At 35.6% G+C, this 20,784-nt stretch overlaps 1 protein-coding gene across 4 annotated transcripts in view; it reads right to left on the bottom strand.

Moving 5' to 3' along the window:
- PIBF1 (progesterone immunomodulatory binding factor 1) overlaps positions 1 to 20,784 on the bottom strand; it is a 201,800-nt gene that overhangs the window by 68,060 nt on the left and 112,956 nt on the right. For all 4 annotated transcript variants that reach the window (XM_045478783.1, XM_045478797.1, XM_045478805.1 and 1 more), the window contains exons 12-13: positions 17,800 to 17,950; positions 10,281 to 10,371 (exon numbers count right to left, since the gene is read on the bottom strand). In XM_045478783.1, coding sequence (XP_045334739.1) covers positions 10,281 to 10,371; positions 17,800 to 17,950 — 242 coding nt within the window. The remainder of the gene's footprint in view (positions 1 to 10,280; positions 10,372 to 17,799; positions 17,951 to 20,784) is intronic.

Genomic DNA, 20,784 nt, shown 5'->3' with positions numbered 1-20,784 from the left:
TAGGGAGTCATATCAAAAAGTTTGGAGACTGTTGGTCTAGGCCAGTTTTGTCCAATAGAAACATAATGCAAGTCCACATGTAATTTAGAAATTTTTAGTAGCCATATTTAAAATAGTACACAGCCCTTACCTTACATGACATAAAAAAATTAACTTAAAGTATGTCAAAGACCTAAATGTAAACACTAAAATATAAATGCTTAGAAGAAAACACAGGAGTACGTCTTCAACACAGGAGTAAATCTTCCTGACTTTAGATAAAGGATTCTCAGATATGGCACCAAAAGCACAAGCAACAAAAGAAAAATTAGGTAAAGTGGACTGCATCATAATTAAAAAGTTTTGTGCTTCAAAAGACACCATTAAAAAAATGAAAAGATAACCCATGAAATGGAAGAGAACATTCCAAAATACCTATCTGATAAGGGACTTGTATCTAGAAAAATAAAGAACTCTTATAAATCAACAATAAAAACACAATCCAATTATAGCAGTCACAGCAGTGCTATGTGCTATAGAAAATTCTAAATAATTACATAAGTTTATCTTTGCACACCTTGTACTGCCATTTCCTCAGAAAGCATAATGACTGTGTCAAAACACATGTGCATTACGGATTTTCAGACATTTCTCTCGAAAGATAGGTATAAATTTAAGTTCTCATGAACTACAATGTAAAGTTCTCCAAGGACTAGAATTTTTATTTATTTTGTTCTCTAATGTATTCAAAATACCTTGAATAATATTTGGTACAAAGGAAGTAGGTGTTCAGTAATAAACTGTTGAATGAACTTTATAAGACCTCCTGTTTCTTCATGCCCTAGTACATGGCTCAGGTCATGATCTCGTGGTTTGTGGGTTCGAGATCCACATTGGGCTCTGTGCTGACAGCACCGAGGCTGGAGCCTGCTTCCGATTCTGTCTCCCTCTTTCTCTGCCCTACCCCACTAGTGAGCTCTCTCTCTCTCAAACTTAAATAAATATTAAAAAACATTAAAAAAATATAAATAAAAAAATAAAAATATAAAGGGCTTTTGTAATGTCAACTGAACCAACCTTATTTTCCATTAATGTCTACTCCACTTACTGTCCCATAAACATGTTTTATATATTCCTTGCACTATATGTCTGTTGGTTCCCCGTCTGGAGACAGCAGACTATTTCACTGCTTGACAGATCCAACTTTTTCTTAAAGGCTCCTTGCAAGTTCTACTTCCTCCATTTCTGATCATGCTAGTCTTCACTGATCTCTATTCCTCTGACTGACATAGTCTAGTGTACAATACAGCTCTAAATTATACATTTTTGGGTGTTTCTTAATATTCTTTGACATGTGTTAATCTTTTCTTTCCCAAAAGATGCTACTTACATGAAGACAAGGTCTTATCCCCTGTGGTGTGTACTAACGAAAGCAGCACTGAATAAATCCTTCTTAATCAATTTTGCTGTAAATGCATTTTGTTTACATGAACACACTGCTAGAAACCATATTCTTAGGTTGCAGAGCTTCAATATTAAAGTATGACTAGTGCTCAGCAACTGAGCATTAAACTAGTAATAAAAACATACATAAAGTTGATAAGGGAAGGCAAATATTACAGATGCCAGTTCATTTCTTTTATACTTCAACCTCCTACATCTTTAAATGTGGCATATTGTAGTGAATGATTTAGTGTCACAGGTAGATTCTTTTTTTAAAAATATAATTTATTGTCAAGTTGGCTTATAATTTTTTTTAACGTTTATTATTGGGAGACAGAGAGGGACAGAGAGTGAGCAGGGGAGGGGCAGAGAGAGAGGAAGACACAGAATCTGAAGCAGGTTCCAGGCTCTGAGCTTTCAGCACAGAGCCTGATGTGGGGCTTGAACTTACAAACCATGAGATCATGACCTGAGTCAGACTCTTAACCGACTGAGCCACCCAAGTACCCCTCAAATTGGCTTATATACAACACCCAGTACTCATCCCAACAAGTGCCCTCCTCAATGTCCATTGCCCATTTTCCCCTCTCCAGACCTGCGCACCGCCCCCCCCCCCCCCCACCGCCAGCCATCCACCCTCAGTTTGTTCTCTGTATTTAAGAGTCTCTTGTGGTTTGCCTCCCTCCCCCTCTGTTTGTACTATTTTTTTCCTCCTTCCCTTCCCCAATGGTCTTCTGTTAAGTTTCTCAAGTTCCACATATGAGTGAAAACATATGATATCTATCCTCTGACTTACTTCACTCAGAATACCTTCCAGTTCCATCTACGTTGCTGTAAATGGCATGATTTCATTCTTTCTCATTGTCAAGTACTATTCTATTGTATATATAAACCAAATCTTCTTTATCCATTCATCAGTTGGTGGACATTTAGGCTCTTTCCAAAATTTGGCTATTGTTGAAAGCGCTGCTATAATCATTGGGGTACAGGTACCCCGATGCATTAGTACTCCTGTATCCTTTGGGCAAATTCCTAGTAGTGGTATTGTTGGGTCGTAGGGTCTCCACATTGTTTTCCAGAGTGGCTGCACCAGTTTGCATTCCCACCAACAGTGCAAGAGGGTTCCCGTTTCTCCACATCCTTGCCAGCATCTGTAGTTTCCTGATTTGTTCATTTTAGCCACTCTGGCTGGTGTGAGGTGGTATCTCAGTGTGGGTTTGATTTGTATTTCTCTGAGGATGAGTGATGTTGAGCATCTTTTCACGTGTCTGTTGGCCATCTGGCTGTCTTCTTTGGAAAAGTGTCTATTCATGTCTTCTGCCCATTTCTTCACTGGATTGTTTTTCAGGTGTGGAGTTTGGTAAGTTCTTTATAGATTTTGCATACTAGCCTTTTATCTGATATGTCATTTCCAAATATCTTTTCCCATTCTGTTGGTTGCCTTTTAGTTTTGTTGATTGTTTCCTTTGCAGTGCAGAAGCCTTTAATCTTGATGAGGTCCCAATAGTTCATTTTTGGTTTTAATTCCCTTGCCTTTAGAGATGTGTTGAGCAAGAAATTGCTGTAGCTGAGGTTAAAGAGGTTGTTGCCTGCTTTTTCCTCTAGGTTTTTGATGGTTTCCTGTCTCACATTTAGGTCTTTCATCCATTTTGAGTTTATTTTTGTGTATGGTGTAAGAAAGTGGTCTAGTCTCATTCTTCTGCATGTTGCTGTTCAATTCTCCAAGCACCATTTGCTAAAGAGACTGTCTTTTTTTCCACTGGATGCTCTTTCTTGTTTTGTCAAAGATTAGTTAGCCATTCATTTGTGGGTCCAATTCTGGGTTCTCTATTCTATTCCATTGGTCTATGTGTCCGTTTTTATGCCAATACCATAATGTGTTGATGATTACACCTTTTCGTAGAGGCTAAAGTCTGGGATTGTGATGCCTCACGCTTTGGTCTTCTTAATTATTACTTTGGCTATTTGGGGTCTTTTGTGTTTCCATTAAAATTTTAGGATTGTTTGTTCTAGCTTTGAGAAGAATGCTGGTGCAATTTTAATTGGGATTGCATTGAATGTGTAGATTGCTTTGGGTAGTATTGACATTTTAACAATATTTATTCTTCTAATCCATGAGCATGGAGTGTTTTTCCATTTCTTGTGTCTTCTTCAATTTCCTTCATAACCTTTCTATAATTTTCAGCATACAGATCTTTTACATCTTTGGTTAGGTTTACTCCTAGGTATTTTATGGTTCTTTGTGCAACTGTAAATGGGATCAGTTTCTTTAATTCTCTTTCTGTTGCTTCATTGTTGGTGTATAAAAATGGAACTGACTTCTGTACATTGATTTTGTACCCTGAGATTTTGCAGAATTCATGTATCAGTTCTAGCAGTCTTTTGGGTTTTCCATGTAAAGTATCATGTAGTCTGCAAAAAGTGGAAGATTGACTTCTTCTTTGCCAAATTTGATGCCTTTTATTTCATTTTGTCATCTGATTGCTGATGCTAGGACTTCCATCACTATGTTAAACAGCAGTGGTGAGAGTGAACATCCCTGTCGTGTTCCCAATCTCAGGGGGAAAGCTCTCAGTTTTTCCCCATTGAGGATGACACTAGCTGTGGGCTTTTCATATATGGCTTTTATGATGTTCAAGTATGTTCCTTCTATCCTGACTTTCTTGAGGGTTTTTATTAAGAAAGTATGCTGTATTTTGTCAAATGCTTTTTCTACATCAATTGACAGGATCATATGGTTCTTATCCTTCCTTTTATTAATGTGATGTATCACACTAATTGATTTGCAAATATTAAACCAGCCCTGCAGTCCAGGAATGAATCCCACTTGATCATGGTGAATAATTCTTTTTATATGCTGTTGAAATTGATTTGCTCGTATCTTGTTGAGAATTTTTGCATTCATGTTCGTCAGGGATATTGGTCTATAATTCTCCTTTTTAGTGGGGTCTCTGTCTGGTTTGGGAATCAAGGTAATGCTGGCTTCATAGAATGAGACTGGAAGTTTTCATTCCGTTCCTATTTTTGGGAACAGCTTGAGAAGGATAGGTATTAACTCTGCTTTCAGTGTCTGGTAGAATTCCCCAGGGAAGCCATCTGGTCCAGGACTCTTACTTGTTGGGGAGATTTTTGATAACTGATTCAATTTTTTTACTAGTTTTGGGTGTCACAGGTAGATTCTGTGTAGAAACCCGGGGTGTTAGAAGTGGGAAGAAAGAAACTCACTTTAACTATAATTCAAAGCAAGACAAATGAAGAATTTCTCCTCTATGTGCCTGAGTTTATATTTCCTTAAGCACAATGCACATAGAATGCAAACAAGTCCTTCCCAAGTTCTTTATGAAAAGTAACTATGGATACAGTCGGGAAAAATGACTCCTGCTAAAGGCTAGTTATTTATTTATTTTGTACAGAATGTACTAAACTCAAGAAAGCTTTGCTTTTACAGGCTATCTGTTGAGACACTAAAGTAGGTACAACTTAACAATACTTCTTTGTAACTATATTAACTGCCACGTGACTGTGAATTCTACCTGTACCAAGATTAAGTTCAACATCAACTAAAAATGAATGCTACAAGACTATAGTTTTGTATTTAAGTATTAAATGAAATGGGGCGCCTGGGTGGCTCAGTCGGTTAAGTGACCGACTTCGGCTCAGGTCATGGTCTCGTGGTTTGTGAGTTTGAGCTCTGCGTTGGGGTCTGTGCTGACAGCTTGGAGCCTGGAGCCTGCTTCAGATTCTGTGTCTCCTTCTCTATCTCTGTCTCTCCCCCGCTCACACTCTGTCTCTGTCTCTCTAACAAATAAGTAAACATTTAAAAAAATTAAAAAGAAATAAATATTAAATGAAAATTTCACCTGTTACCTGGTAAAATTATTCCCACCAGGGAATAACCCCACCAAGGTCATCTTTCAGCTCCCTCATCACTTCTTGACTCCAAATAAAACTTATTCTCTTAGATCTGTCAATGGAAGTAGCACTTCCGATTATTACGTAATTTCATAGTAGTAGAGCCCAGCCGAAACGGACAAGGTAGATCTTCATCTGTGTATGAGATGTCAAAGCACAATGGAGGATTGATGCTCTGCCTCAATTCCTTCAATCTTGGTATGGTTTTCTTAGTATCACCAAAACTCTAAATAAATATCTGTATTTATTTAGTTACTTGCTAATTAGTTACTTGCCTGAAATAGCATTTGGCTCCTTGATCTTTTTCAATTTTAGGAGGTCAGAGATTTATCTCTATTAGTATGGCATAAAAAAAAAAAAAAAAAAAAGGTTCCAAAAAAGGGACCCATGTACCAGAATGATTCTAGCTTCAGAACTCTTCACGTTGGCACCTATACTGCCTGTTCTACTGGTAATTATTGAAAACCAAATAATGGTCTCAAGCTGATTACCTATAGTCATATGACACTTTCTCTAGGTTCTTCTATAGGTTTAAACTCTCAAGTTGATCACGAATAGAATGGCAGTAACTTTTTAAAGGACTATTCCAAAAACAAACCCAAATAAGAACAACTTTCCCCAAGGACAAAAATGACAACTCACATACATGAGAAGAAAGAGAGAAAAATTTTCATTTTACACAAAAGTCTGCTAGAGGAAAAAAAAGTTTTCTCAGCTTTAATATTTTCCTTTATTATAAAGTTCAGTGTACTGTGAAAATTTCAACTTAACACTCTTTATAAAACTAGACAGAAACTAAAACAAAAGATCTGGAGTATGCAGTAAATCTTGCAGTTTGAAAGGTTTAAAAACCTTCAGAAAAGGCTCTTCATTCAGATCTGCCAAAGCAAACAGAGAAGCGCACACTAAGACTACGCTAGTGCCTGGCAGTTCCCCAATTAAGATGCAGGTTAAAGAGCATAACCAAAACATGTAACCAGAAAATCTTGTTTGCTATTTTCAAAACAATCATGACCGAAACAAAAACATTACTTCAGATTTTCAAGTTTAGTCAAGTCAAGAAGAGCCCATTTCATGTTAATCTACTTAATTGTATAAGCCCTTTTAACTTACTGCAACTTTGTCCCAGAAAGAGTTTAATGTGATATTTAGTTATTGTTCATATCTCCACTGAAACGTCAACCTGTGAGTAAGCTTATTTGATAATTACAATGTGCTTAAAAGACAGTTTTTGGGAGTTATTTTTCAAACTACAAAAGCTAATTTTGCTACTTTTTTATAGGAAACTGGCATTATAGTATATGTCTTAAGATTGATTGACAGATATCAAAAAAATCTCAAAACTGGTTTCATGTCCAGGGGAGTGTCTCGACTAATTATTTTAAAAAGTCTCATTACAATTCTCAAACAAAATGATTTTAATTAAAACCTTAAATTGTACCTAAAGTTTTTGGAACACTAGCTTTTCCTCTAAAATCAACTGTGTAATTTACTCTAAGAAACATTAACTGGCATAACCAGTTAACATTTCCTAAATAACCCACTATGTGCCAGGGACTGTGTGGTGAAATTTGCATCCATTTTCTCACTTTAATTTCATAATATATCTTGAGTAGCAACAGGTAACCAATGAAAATTTTCAGTGACTATTGAATTTATTAACAACAACATGAAACTCAAAGCAGAAGGCCTAACAATTAAAGGTTTGGATAACTATTAAAAATTATCTTTTTGAAGACTATTCAGTGATACAAGAAATGTTCAAGATGGAGTTGTAAGAAAAAATATTAAACTTCCCATGTTTAATACCCTAAATATGCAAGAAGACATATATATATCTATTATACATTTTTGAATGGTTACCTTTGGATGGTAGGATTACTAACAATCTTCTAAAATAAACATAATATTTTTATAATCAGAAATCTGTTCCAATTAAGTGTTAACCTAAAGTACCTAAACCTGGCTGTTGAATGTATGAGATTTCACATTGAACTTAGTATGAATGGTATAGTGTATAGTAGTTGAAAAGTAAGTTCCTTTGAAATTTTCATGTATCTTGGCGTAGACTAATGTATAATGAAAACTTTATTATGCAAACATTTCATTTGCCGTTCTGATTGAGTTGTTTTATAATGCACCTTCAGTTTCTATTGCTTTAATTTTAAATGTGAAGAATTAAATATAGACTCTCTCAAAGGTTACATTGCTTTCATCTTAAATCAGTTAAACAGAGAATGAAGCCATTGACTTCTTTACAAATAGCTACTGAAAGTGAAATACAGACTTTGCAAACTTTGGATATGTGTCAGACCCTAAAAGAGGGATCCTCTTTGCCACTGCTCAATTTTACGCATATAGTAGGTACTCAATAAAAGATGTTGAAGGAATACATAAACGTCCTCTCTGGATATCTAGACTTACTTTCCCTTCACTCAGTTTAGATGACCTGAGAAGCACTTCCTCAAAATAACCCTCTGGTTCACCATGAGACGAATGCCTGGCACCAGCTGGTAGGAGATATTAATAGTATGCCCATTAGGCACTTGTTCAAGGCACACAGATAGCTCAGTGATAAAATCTTCAGAAATATTTGGATAGTTAAAATTATTCAGAATATGAATCAGTTGTGGTTCTTTGAATCTCCACTCTAATTATTAAGGAATCAACATCTGTTTTTGGAAATTCTTTAAAAAAAAGTAAGGTAACAGCAATAATTGCTTTCAATTTTAGAGGAACTCAGCATTTAGGGCTAAAGAAAAAAGCTTACAACAGCAAAATTCTTTCTTCCTTGTGACAAAGATTCTTTTGAAGGATTCATATGCTAAAAAAGAAGAGAATAGACTTTTTCCTTCAAATTTCAATTTTTAGTATTTACCAAACATTTACCACTGACCAAGAAGTCTCTTCCCCACAAAAGTGTATTTCTATTCCCCCCTAGACAATATAATGCTCAAAAACAGTTATATGGGGAAAATTACAAAATAGCCTAGGTCATCCTTAATGACTCATGAGGGACTGAGCAGAGAAGGGGAATGGGATGGGACTACAGCTCATTTTTCAAATAATACATAATTTAGAAATACTTGCACCTTCACCAGACAGAATTAACCATTCCAACTATAAAATAATACTTGACAGTCATCTATCCTTGGTCTAAAATTCTTCCAGATATTTAGTTTAACCAGTAAGAGACATACATTCAAAGCACCCATTTGTTTTGTTATAAAATGGCCTATATCTTACATCATAGCGTTAAAGACATTTTATTCTCTTAGCCATCACTTCAAAGTTTCTACAAAACTATTAGACTTCAGATGAATTGTTTTTCTTACATAGTGTGTAAGGTCTCTAAACACTTAAATCAACTCAAATAAAAATAAAAGATAAACAAGCAGTTGGGGTACCTGGGTGGCTCAGTTGGTTAAGTGTCTGACTTTGGCTCAGGTCATGATCTCATGGTTTGTGGGTTTGAGCCCTGTATTGGGCTTTTTGCTGTCAGCCCACTTCTGATCCTCTGTCCCTCTCTCTCTCTCTCTCTCTCTCTCTCTGCCCTTCCCCTGCGTGTGTGCACTCTCTTTCTCTTTCAAAAATAAATAAAAACATTGAAAAAAAAAGATAAACAAGCAGATTTGAATCCTCAAATACTCAGATGAACAGACAATTCTACTAGGTATCTTATACCATGCTAGGTAGAGACAGAGAGTAAACAAAAGTAAGATATTGCTGACCTTCAGGAACCTTCCATTTGGCTGGGGAAATGATGTGGGAAACAAGAACTAATGAGATAAGATAAATGCTCTATTATGTGGTATGGAGCAAATAGATGTTTATAGGCATAGAGATAGACTACCCTGATTTTAGGCAGAGAGGCAAGGAAGGTTGGAGAGGTGGGGGCACGTGGAAGGGCCTGGAAGTCTGGCAGTAATATTTAGATGTGATACGGTAGCATATGGGACAGTCAGATGTTTTTGCATAGGAGGATGAGTTAAAGTGAGAGAAAGAAGTTAGATAAAAAAAAATTTAGCTAGGTCAACTGGAAAACTGATTAATATAGGTACAATTTTTCTCTTAGTGTACTTAAAATTTTTTTTAACATTTATTTTTGAGAGACAGAGATAGAGCGTGAGCAGGGGAGGGGCAGAGAGAGAGGGAGACACAGATCTGAAGCAGGCTCCAGGCTCTTAGCTGTCAGCACAGAGCCTGATGCGGGGCTCGAATTCACGGACCGTGAGATCATGACCTGAGCCAAAGTCGGATACTTAACCGACTGAGCCACCCAGGTGCCCCATAGTATGCTTTAAACAGAATCTCACAAAATCACTAGTGGATCTCCCCCAAATTTTCTTGGTCTTCACAAAGTCTTTTATACTTTCTTTCTTTTTTAATTTACATCTAAGTTAGCATATAGTGCTATGATGATTTCAGGAGTAGATTCCGGTGATTCATCCCCTATATAACACCCAGTGCTCATCCCAACAAGTGTCCTACCTAATGCCCCTACTTTTAATCATAATATAATGTGCTATCTCATCTCTCTCTCTGCGTCTCTCTTTCTCTTTCTCAAGTATATGTCAAGGAATGTACACAGGTGAATAAAAAACAAGAGAAAAAGGAAGCCTATTTAATTTTAATCTGAAAACTGTTGGTACAAACACATTTGTAGCACACTTGAAATTAATGTGAAAATAAAATCACAATGGTGTCATTATCACTGAATCTAATTCTAGGAAAATACTAATGTACACTTCTAGTTTATTGATCATTAAACTCACTTAAAAATACATGAAATGCAGGATTATAACTCACTGTGCTTTATTTTGTGAGCAATTTAATATTTATGCATACTAAGAATAAAGTAACTTTACTTTGCACATTATCAAAAAGCATAATGTAATTACATTTAGCTTGAGTAGATAAGTAAAACAAATATATATTGATTTTACCTTTGCTTTAGTCGTCTTTTGGCTGTTGTGGGAACATTAGCACCATAGCCATAGGAAAAAAGAACCCTTTCAGCTTCATCTTCATTTTCAACTGAAAAATATTAAAGTGTATGATGTAAAATAAGTGGGTTTTTTTCTTAAAAAGCATAGCAAAAGTGAAAATAAAAGAGGTCATACCAATGAATCAGGGAGCATAAGAACATTAAAAAGGGCTAATGCACAATCTCAAACAGTCCATTTGTAAGTAGAAGCATATTTCTTAAAGTATATGGTTGCTTAAATTTGTTCCATTTATTTTTAAAAGGTGTAATGGCTTGCATCATAGGACATGTTAAATTTTCTTGTTATAAAGCATAATAATTTAAGGGGCGCCTGGGTGGCTTAGTTGGTTAAGCCTGTAACTCTTGGTTTTGGCTCAGGTCACGATCTCGTGGTTTATAAGTTTGAGCCCTGCATAGGCCTCTGTGTTAATGGTGCAGAGCCTGCTTGGGATTCTCTCCCCTCTCTCTGTCCCTACCCCGCTTGCTCTCTTGCTTAAAACTAAATAAATAAACTTAAAAAAAATTTTTTTTTTTAAATAAAGCATAATAATACAGATGCTGTGATATTCTGAATGATTCTAGGATTTTTGCATGGAAAGTATGTTTTGTAATTATAAATAAGTAACAATAACATCAATTTCATTATTTCTCTTCTTGATAAAAGACATGACTACTTTTTAAAATATTTATTTATATTTGAGAGAGAGAGAGAGACAGACAGAGCATAAGTGGGGGACAGGCAGAGAGAGACAGGGAGACACAGAATGTGAAGCAGGCTCCAGGCCCTGAGCTGTCAGCACAGAGCCCGACACAGGGCTCAAACCCATGAACCATGCGAGATCATGACATGAGTTGAAGTCAGATGCTTAACCGAGTCACCCAAGAGCCCTAAGAAATGACTACTTTTAATTAGGAAAGATGTTCACTATTTTATCAGAACAAGTTAATTTTAACTTGTGATAATGAAATTGTGTATTTTAGTAGGCTACTCTGTGAAGAAAATGTGCAGTCCTGAGAATGTATTGATAGCCTTTTTTTTTTATTACAAAAAAATACAGCAAAACCATTTACTTTTAAATTCTGCCATTGTCACATCACTCTTTTTCAGAAGGAATTTTAACTGACAGGTTAGTATTATGGTTAAAAAGTTTAAATGCAATGGCAATTTTATTGTAAATTGGGATTAAAAAATACTTAAAGTTCATAAACCTAAAGGTTTACTAGCTCATATAAAAGCAGTCAATGACATTTAACAATTTTTATAACATTTTTTAACAATCATATTTTAACATTAAAAAGAGAAACCTCTCAGAAATGTTTCAGACTTAAAACAAAGCCACATATTTTACAAGCTATTTGGAGGCCATTACTGTAATATGCATATATTTGTTGACTGATCCTTTTACAGTATAGTAAGAATTTTAATAAGATTTTTCTCGTTGTCCTTCAATTTTATCCCTAGTTTTCATGGTAAACCAGGGTCAGTTTTCAGAAATAGAGTTATTAGTTGTCAGGTAAATGTAGAAGCAAGAGATGATATAGGTCATTGCCAATAGTGTTACCAGCTATCATAGGTCCAAGGTGAGTTCTCCAATTCAGCTCTATCAGAATGGCAAAATAGCTCTATTAGTGCTGTTATTTAGACACCTACCTGACTCTTGTCTCAAAATTCAGAAGGAAGAGGGTAAATTCAGTTAATATCTCAAAAACCCATCAGTTAGAAATTGATGGACATCTGAAATTTGAGTTTAATACCTAATGGATTAGTAACTCATAGGATAACTATTCTATTGGTGATTTAATTATAGAAACAATGGTAGATGGTACTAAGGAGATATGAATGTGTCTTAGAAGTACAGAGCACCAAACATCTATATCTGAGTGCCACCATTTTTCTCATCAGGAGAAGCATCAGGAGGCTGTGGGGAGACAAACGTTCATAGAGAAGGCACAGGAGGGCCTGTGCATGTGTAAAGGCACAGAGCTGTGACATTTTAGTAATTATGAGGTAAGTGGTTGGAGTTCACTTAGAGAACAACGGTAGTAGAAAGATAGGCTTAGTTCCAATTGTGAATGGAATGAAATTTTATTTGCTAGGCTAAGGAGTTTGGATTTTTATTCCACAGTCAACAAGAAACTAACAGAGATTAATTCAGAAAGGTAACATGACCAAAAGATCTTTGTTGTTGATGCTGATATTGCAGAAAAAAATTCTAACAATGGGGAAAAGGATGGCCTATTGTAGCACAGAGAACTCCTCACAAGTTATAGTAATAATCCAGTTGAAGAACAGTCCAGAAAAGCGAGAGGATGAATAAAAAAAGTTAGATGCTAGACAACTGAATAGGTGTGGAGGTGAGAGGAGGCACTAGAGAGAATGAGGGAGATATGGAGGTTGACAAAAGCTGGATGGTGATTAGACTTTAACCTTACTAACAGATCAAGAATACAAGAAAATTAGTAAGTTTTACAGAGAGAAGAAAAAATAAATGTGAGAAATGTTAAATTTTTAAAAAAATTTTTATTTAATGTTTATTTATTTTTGTGACAGAGAGAGACAGAGTATGAACAGGGGAGGGTCAGAGAGAGAGGGAGACACAGAATCCCAAACAGGCTCCAGGCTCTGAGCTGACAGCACAGAGCCCAATGCGGGGCTCAAACTCACGGACCGTGAGATCATGACCTGAGCCGAAGTCGGATGCTCAACTGACTGAGCCACCCAGGTGCCCCGAGAAATGTTAAATTTTTAATGACTCTAGGAACTCTTTACAGATTAGCCTACAGACAATAAATGAAATTGTGGAAAGGGCTAGGATTATCCAGAGAGTAGGTAAGTTAAGTAAAAATTGAAGAGGATAATGGGAAAACCCTTGTGAAGTATTCGGTAGAGTTAGCTAGAAGAAGAGACAATAAAAGCAATGGAGAAGAAACAATCAAAGACAGGTGATTCAAGAAGCAAGAGAAGAGTCTTGAGAAATGTGACAAATGCCTAGCAGAGGTTACAAGTAAGATGAAATGGACAGCAGGTTCTAGAATCTGACAACTAGAAATCTGGTTTTGTTTTTATATTTGAATTTATTTAGTTTCTAGTCAATACTATTTGTAACAAATGGATGAGGTCTTTGAAAACTAAACTCCTCAAAAATCCAAATAATATACTTAATTATAAAAGGCAATTCAAGTGTGAATAGGTTATGTCATTTGACATGGTGACATCTTAACAAATGAAGTCTAACCCTCTTCATATCAGGTGAAATTTTCTGTATTAGATGGTGACCCTTTGAAAATCATACCCACTGTAGTACTAAAAAAGAATGTTTTGTACTGTATCTTTGAAGTTTTCATTAACAAGTATTCTTTAAATAAGGATAGGAACATTTTAATTTCTGGGGCATCAGGGTGGCGCAGACAGTTAAGTGTCTGACTCCTGATTTCGACTCAGGTCATGAACTCCCAGTTTGTGAGTTCAAGCCTTGGGACACGCTCTGCACTGTCAGCATGGATTCTCTCCGCTCCTCTTCCCGTGACAGAGCATATACGCTCTCTAAGTAAATAAATAAACTTAAAAAAGAAACAAGGAATATTCTAATTCTAATTTCCATTGTGAACATATAGACATGAACTTACTTTCTTGATCTTCCAAGTATAAGTAAATATATTTTATTCTAAGATGATTTGAAGATGGTTTATATGATAGCATAGCAAAAATTTATTTTTGTATTAAAAAAAATTTTTTTAATGTTTATTTATTATTGAGAGGGTAGGGGGTAGGGTTAGAGAGAGGGAGACAAAGAATTCAAAGCAGGCTCAGGCTCTGAGCTGTCAGCACAGAACCCAATTCGGGGCTTGAACTCACAAACCGTGAGATCATGACCTGAGTCAAAGTGAGATGCTTAACTGACTGAGTCACCCAGGTGCCTGTATTTTTGTATTTTTTCTAAAGATTTTACTAAGAAAATATTTGCACATGTGGAAGAGATAAAAGATGTCTATAGCATTCACCCATATACTCAACATCTGGATTCTAAATTAAATGTTGCATTGTATGTAGTTTATCACATATCTGTCCATCACTGTATACATCCATGAATCTATCTTACTTTTTTGATGTTTTTTAAAAAAAATTTTTAATGTTTATTTATTTTTCTGAGAGAGAGAGTGGGTGGCGGGGGGAGAGAGGGGGACAGAGGATCCAAAGAGGGCTTTGTGCTGACAGCAGTGAGCCTGACATGGGGCTCAAACTCATGAACCTGAGGTGAAGTCAGCCACTTAACTGAGCCACCCAGGTGCCCCTGATATATTTCCAAATAAGCTGCAGATATCTGCCCCTCATCTCAACAATTCAACACGTATATTATCAACTACAGTTCAATATTTATAGCTTTTTTTAAAAAAAATTAAATTACATATGGTAAAAAAATTAAATTTACATATGGTAAAAAAATTAAATTTACGTATGGTAAGAGGTACAAATCTTAATTCTACCATTCAAAGAGTTCTGAGAAATATACACACATGTGTAACACAAGCCCTATTAAGATACAGAACATTCCAACAACCTGGAAAGTTCCCTAATATCTTTCTTCCCAGTTAATTTTTGGTGACAACCATCCTTAGAGGCAAACATTGTTCTACTTTTTGTCCCCACTATAGTTTTCCCTCTTCTAGAATTTTATATAAATTTAGTCATAAAACGTTTCTTAGACTAAACATAAAGTTTTTTAGAATCATCCATGTTGTTGAGGAATCAGTAGTTTGTTTTTATTGCGGAGTAGTATTCTACAGTATAAAATGTGTGATGGTTTGTTTAGCCATTTTCCTGTGATAGTTGCTAGGCCTGTTGCCAGTTTTTTGTTTTTTGTTTTTTTTTTTAATTTTTTTTTAAGGTTTATTTTTGAGACAGAGGGAGACAGAGTATGAACGGGGGAGGGTCAGAGAGAGAGGGAGACACACAATCTGAAACAGGCTCCAGGCTCTGAGCCATCAGCACAGATGCCTGACGCGGGGCTTGAACTCATGAACCGTGAGATCATGACCTGAGCTGAAGTTGGACGCTTAACCGACGGGGCCACCCAGGAGCCCCATGTTGCCAGTTTTTAATGATTATGAATATAGCTCCTGTGAATATCCTAGTGTAAGTCCTTTTGTGTGCATACGCTGTCTTTTCTCGAGGGCAAAATACATCAACATAGAATTGCTGGATTACGGGATAGGTTGTTTGGTTTTATAACAAATTGCAGTTGTTCTATATTCTCACTAACATTGCTATAGCCAGTTTTCTAATTTCAGTCATTCCAGTAGGTGTGTACTGTTATTATTAAAAGTGGGCCTTTTAAAAGGCCCCTGAATTTCCATATAAATGGGATATAAAAAACATTTTAAATGGCATTACAATGTTTAATGTAAGTTATAAAAATAGAAATCCTGCCTTGTACTATCCCTTAACAGGAAGGCATTTAATATTTCATCATTAGGTATGATATTAGCTGTAGATTTTTTTGTAGATATCCTTTATCAGACTGAGGAAGTTCTGCTCTACTCCTGATTTGTTTAGACAGAGGGACATATGCAAAGTTATGAAGATACAAGTATATGGAAACTTCAAATAATATGCAATGACAGGAAATGGAAAGGCATAAACTATAAAGGAGAGTGTATAAATAAAGCCATGTTAAGGAATATGACTTTATGCTGTCTAAAGATGATGACACAGAGGTATTAAAGCAGGGGTATGCTACAATCAAATCTATTTTCTAAAGATTACTCTGACTCCAGCAAAGAAACTGAGGACAAATTTGAAAACTGTTGCAGTTATCAGATACTGACCCTAAAAATGGAAAAAAGATAATGATAGGAATGAAATGTTTTCCTTTTTTATTTTTAAATTAAAAAAAAAAATGTTTACTTATTTTTGAGAAAGAGAGACAGAGTGTGAATGGCAGAGGGGCATAGGGAGAGGGAGACACAGATTCTGAAGCAGGCTCCGGGCTCTGAGCTGTCAGCACAGAGCTCGACACAGGGCTCAAACCCATGAAAGGTGAGATCATGAATTGAGTCGAAGTTGGATGCCCAACCAACTGAGCCACCCAGGCGCCCCGAAGTTAAGTTTTCCTTAAATTGGCCTACAAATATAACAAACATAGCCTTTACAAGAAAATGTGCCCGAAACAGATTCAAATTCAACCTCAGCTTCAATTGAAGTTTAAGTCCACTTTTATAAGAATGCTCTGACAGGGGCGCCTGGGTGGCGCAGTCGGTTAAGCGTCTGACTTCAGCCAGGTCACGATCTCGCGGTCCGTGAGTTCGAGCCCCGCGTCGGGCTCTGGGCTGATGGCTCAGAGCCTGGAGCCTGTTTCCGATTCTGTGTCTCCCTCTCTCTCTGCCCCTCCCCCGTTCATGCTCTGTCTCTCTCTGTCCCAAAAATAAATAAACGTTGAAAAAAAAAAAAAAAAAAAAAAAAGAATGCTCCTGACATTTCTGACTTTTAAACAAAAATAATGTGCTGTAGCAAATATCTCAGTCAGTAGTGAAAGGTTAATTTAAAATATTCCCTTAAACTGGCTGGCTTAGTCAGTAGAGCATGCAACTCTTGATCTCGGGGTCACGACCTCAATCGAACCCCATGTTGGGCATGGAAGCCTACTTAAAAAAATAAAAATAAAAAATAAAATAAAATAAAATAAAATATTTCCTTAAAGTCCAGGATAACAAAGGAAGCTAGCATAACAAGAGGAAACAAATAGAAATTAAAGGTCAAGGATTACAACACAGTACATTCAATAAATTTCTATTTTTCAAGACTTAAAGTGTCAGTCATCTCCCCTCTTAGGTATCGTACTCCTCACCTTAAAGGTAGAATTAACTTATGACCGCTCCTGTATTTCCACTGCAAAATGACTATTTCTTGCTAACAGCACATATCTCACTACTTTAATTATCTTTAATATGCTTGTTTCTTCCAGGGGTCTAGACTAGCAAGAATTATCACATGAACTCCATGGACCCATATCCTGGCACATGTAAACATTTAATTGTTCAATGAGGGAACTAAATAAATGAAAAGATAAAATCTACTGTAGTTAACCTATTTTAAAAAAATGTTTTTTTAATGTTTATTTATTTTTGAGAGAGAGGGAGAGAGAGAGAGAGAGAACACCAGAACATGAGACACAGAATCTGAAGCAGGATCCAGGCTCTGAGCTGTCAGCACAGAGCCCGACATGGGGCTCAACTCAGGAACTGCAAGATCATGACCTAAGCCGAAGTCAGACACTGACTGAGCCACCCATATAGTCAACCTATTTTTTAAATGCCAACTAATGAAATTGAGATCAACTAATTATTAAAATATAAAATACATATTTTTCAAAAGTTACCAATTGGATTTTAAAGAAATATATTAGTGTTTTTAGAAACAATACCAGGTTCCTTGTGCTGCCAGAAAAAAAGCTGTGTGTATGAGGTGGTGGGTGACTTACTTTCTGCAGTTTGCATTATTATTTCATCAAGCTCTTTTTCCAATCTCTCATAAATGTCGAGCCTTGACTGATACTCAGAGTTCCGTGCTTGAAGTTCAGTAATGCGTTTTTCAGAAGAGCCTTGGAGACTATAAAATTCTTTAGTTAAAACCTAATAGTGGAAGAAAAAAATTGCAAAGGCAGAATTAAAAAGATTAACAGTTAAGACAAAAATGTTGACACAAAAATGCCTTTTGAATTTTTTTCTCTAATGATTTAAATATGAGGAGAAAGTAGCTCAACTGAGATGACTGAGGAAGCTACATTTATTTCTAAGGTACATAACTCAGTTGTTTGTAACTGAAAATTAGAACCACTTTACTGCATGAACTGAATAAACAACAAATTTAAAACTTAGAAATAGTTACAGGAATAAGAATAGCATTTGCTTGTTAGAACTAAAAAATGCAACAGACGCTATTCTTACCTGGAGGTCATTTATTTGGCAACTGCAGCAAGGGGAGAAAGGCTTGCAGCTTACAAAACTGGGTGTGAAAACGATACACTCACCCTTCAGTTTTCCATCAAAGCTTACTTCATCTACGCTTACCAAGGTTGTAATAAGGTTTCTGGCTTCTTGAACAATCATAAATTCAAAGCAACAAACCAAGATGAGACATATGAAGTGCCACCTGGGGCAGTATCAGAAAATGCCTTTATATAGAAAGGAAGGACTTAAACAATTATTAAAAAAGATTTAAAAAGGCATGGAAATTGGAGTTATTTTGTGTAAGAACAAAAAAATTCTACATTCTTTAATGGTGATTTGTTGAAAGAATCACTATGTTGATAACGAATTCACTTAAAAAGAGACATTTCTAATGACAAAGGAAATGTTTTAATGTTTAAATTCCAATTATTTAGAAAGTTTACTAACTAGCAAAGATTAAATTATGGAGTGGTATTACACTTGCTTTCCAATACAGCATAAGTAATGTAGTATTTCCTTAAAAGCAACAGAAAATTATGGTTAAGAATATGGGTTGTAGCCAGAAAGATTTGGGTTTCAATGCTGGCTTTGACACTTCACTAGTTTCGGATCTTAGGCACTTAATTATTCTTTCTAGGCCTCCCTCAAAACATTGTTGGAAGGATTAGATAAGATAATAAATTCACAGTGCTTAGCAGAATGCCTAGAACACAGTAAGTTTGAAAAATATCATTACTGCTATAAGAATTATGAGAACTTTGTATTAAATGGTTCATAGAAATGAAGATCCGCTGGCCTAATTACTCTGAATTATCTATAATTAAACAATTTTTAACACAACCTATTTCCTTTAATGACACAAAGTTCATCTCAACAAATGTACATGATTGTGTGCTTTCTTTGATGTGGAAAAAGGAGAAGATAAAGATTTAGTTACAGTTTTAACAAGCAGAGGTTACAGTTTAATTTTCCTTAATCTATTCTATCTTATTTTCCTTCAATTATTTTCATCAAAATTTCCCACTCAAATAACTTAAACATTATCTCCCACCCTCCAAACTTATTCCTTTGGGGGATAAAGAAAGAATAACATGGGAATAATGATGATAATTACAGGATGATTTTTAGTGTCCCTGATTGGATCAACAGAAGAAAATTCATCTTTTAGTATTATTTCTTCTTCATTCTTGTCAGTTGGGAATATGTTTTCTAGAGACTTATTAATTCGTTATAACTAAATTATTAGACAGTGAAATAATCTGGAGCTTTCATAGAATTTATTATACTGAGATGTAATTCATTAAGACTTTGGTGGCTGATGACACTAATTCCACAGTCAAAAGAGAGTATCAGTAATGACGTTGTTAAATGACTATTCTCACAGCACAGCTGATACTATTTGTTTGTATTCCAACTCCTTCAACAAAAACCACAGAAGGCAAAACTGCAGAAATGGATATTGCAGGAGATAATCAAAATGTGGAAAATGGGATATTTCTTAAAGTATTATTTTAAGATTTAAAAAATACTATTAAATTGAGAGATGTAATTTAAAATTCTCTCTTCATAACAGAGGAGAGATCCCCAGAAATACCCAACACCTCTGGACTCCATGGTGGAGAATTCTCTTTTACTATGGATTTGCCTGAGTGGTTTCTATAAATAAACTTATTATTGTTTCTGAAAAGCCAAAAAAAAAAAAGCTTGATTACTGGACCTATGGAAGGCTATTATATTAAAGATTCTTTAGGAAAAACCAATATATGAACATTTGAGTTTGACCACGAATGCACAAAACAGATCAGCTGCTTTTAGAAATCCATTATATACTAAGCTTTCACAGTGGCTATTTCTTTACTTTAAATAATTGAATAATACAGAATTATATAAAATTATATGTAAAATTAATGATAATACAAAACTGTAGGTCAATGACTGCTTTAAAAAGACATAAAAGGGGCACCTGGGTGGCTCAGTCGGTTAAGTGTCCAACTTCGGCTCAGGTCATGATCTCACAGTTCATGAGTTCGAGCCGTGCATTGGGCTGTGCTGACAGCTCAGAGCCTGGAGCCAACTCTGGATTCTGTGTCTCCCTCTCTCTCTGCCCCTCCCCTGCTCGTGCTCTGTCTCTCTCTCAATAATAAATAAACATTAAAAAAATAAGTAAATAAAAAGATAAAAATATAAAGCCAGTGTTTTGGCAGACTTTGTCAATTGATAATTAAAGTAAAATAAATAGTCGCCAAATTATAAATCAATGAGAATACTGGGTAAAAGCCATAGAAAAGTGCATAAATAAAATAATCTTTATCCTTTATAAGATTATTTCTCCCCCAAATTCATTATAAATAAGAATGGTCTTAGAAATACCTTCCGGTACTTCAGAAAAATGGATTCTAACAACAGTGCTGTACTAACATTCATCAAACCATTCATTCACTCATTATTTATTGAACATCCACTATGAGCAAAGCACTGTGTTAGGTATAGGTGACACAATGATAAATGAATAATCT

Source organism: Leopardus geoffroyi, chromosome A1 (genome assembly GCF_018350155.1).
Source record: "Leopardus geoffroyi isolate Oge1 chromosome A1, O.geoffroyi_Oge1_pat1.0, whole genome shotgun sequence".
In the NCBI taxonomy this organism is placed as follows: Eukaryota; Metazoa; Chordata; class Mammalia; order Carnivora; family Felidae; genus Leopardus; species Leopardus geoffroyi.
This window is presented reverse-complemented; position numbering and strand designations above follow the sequence as displayed.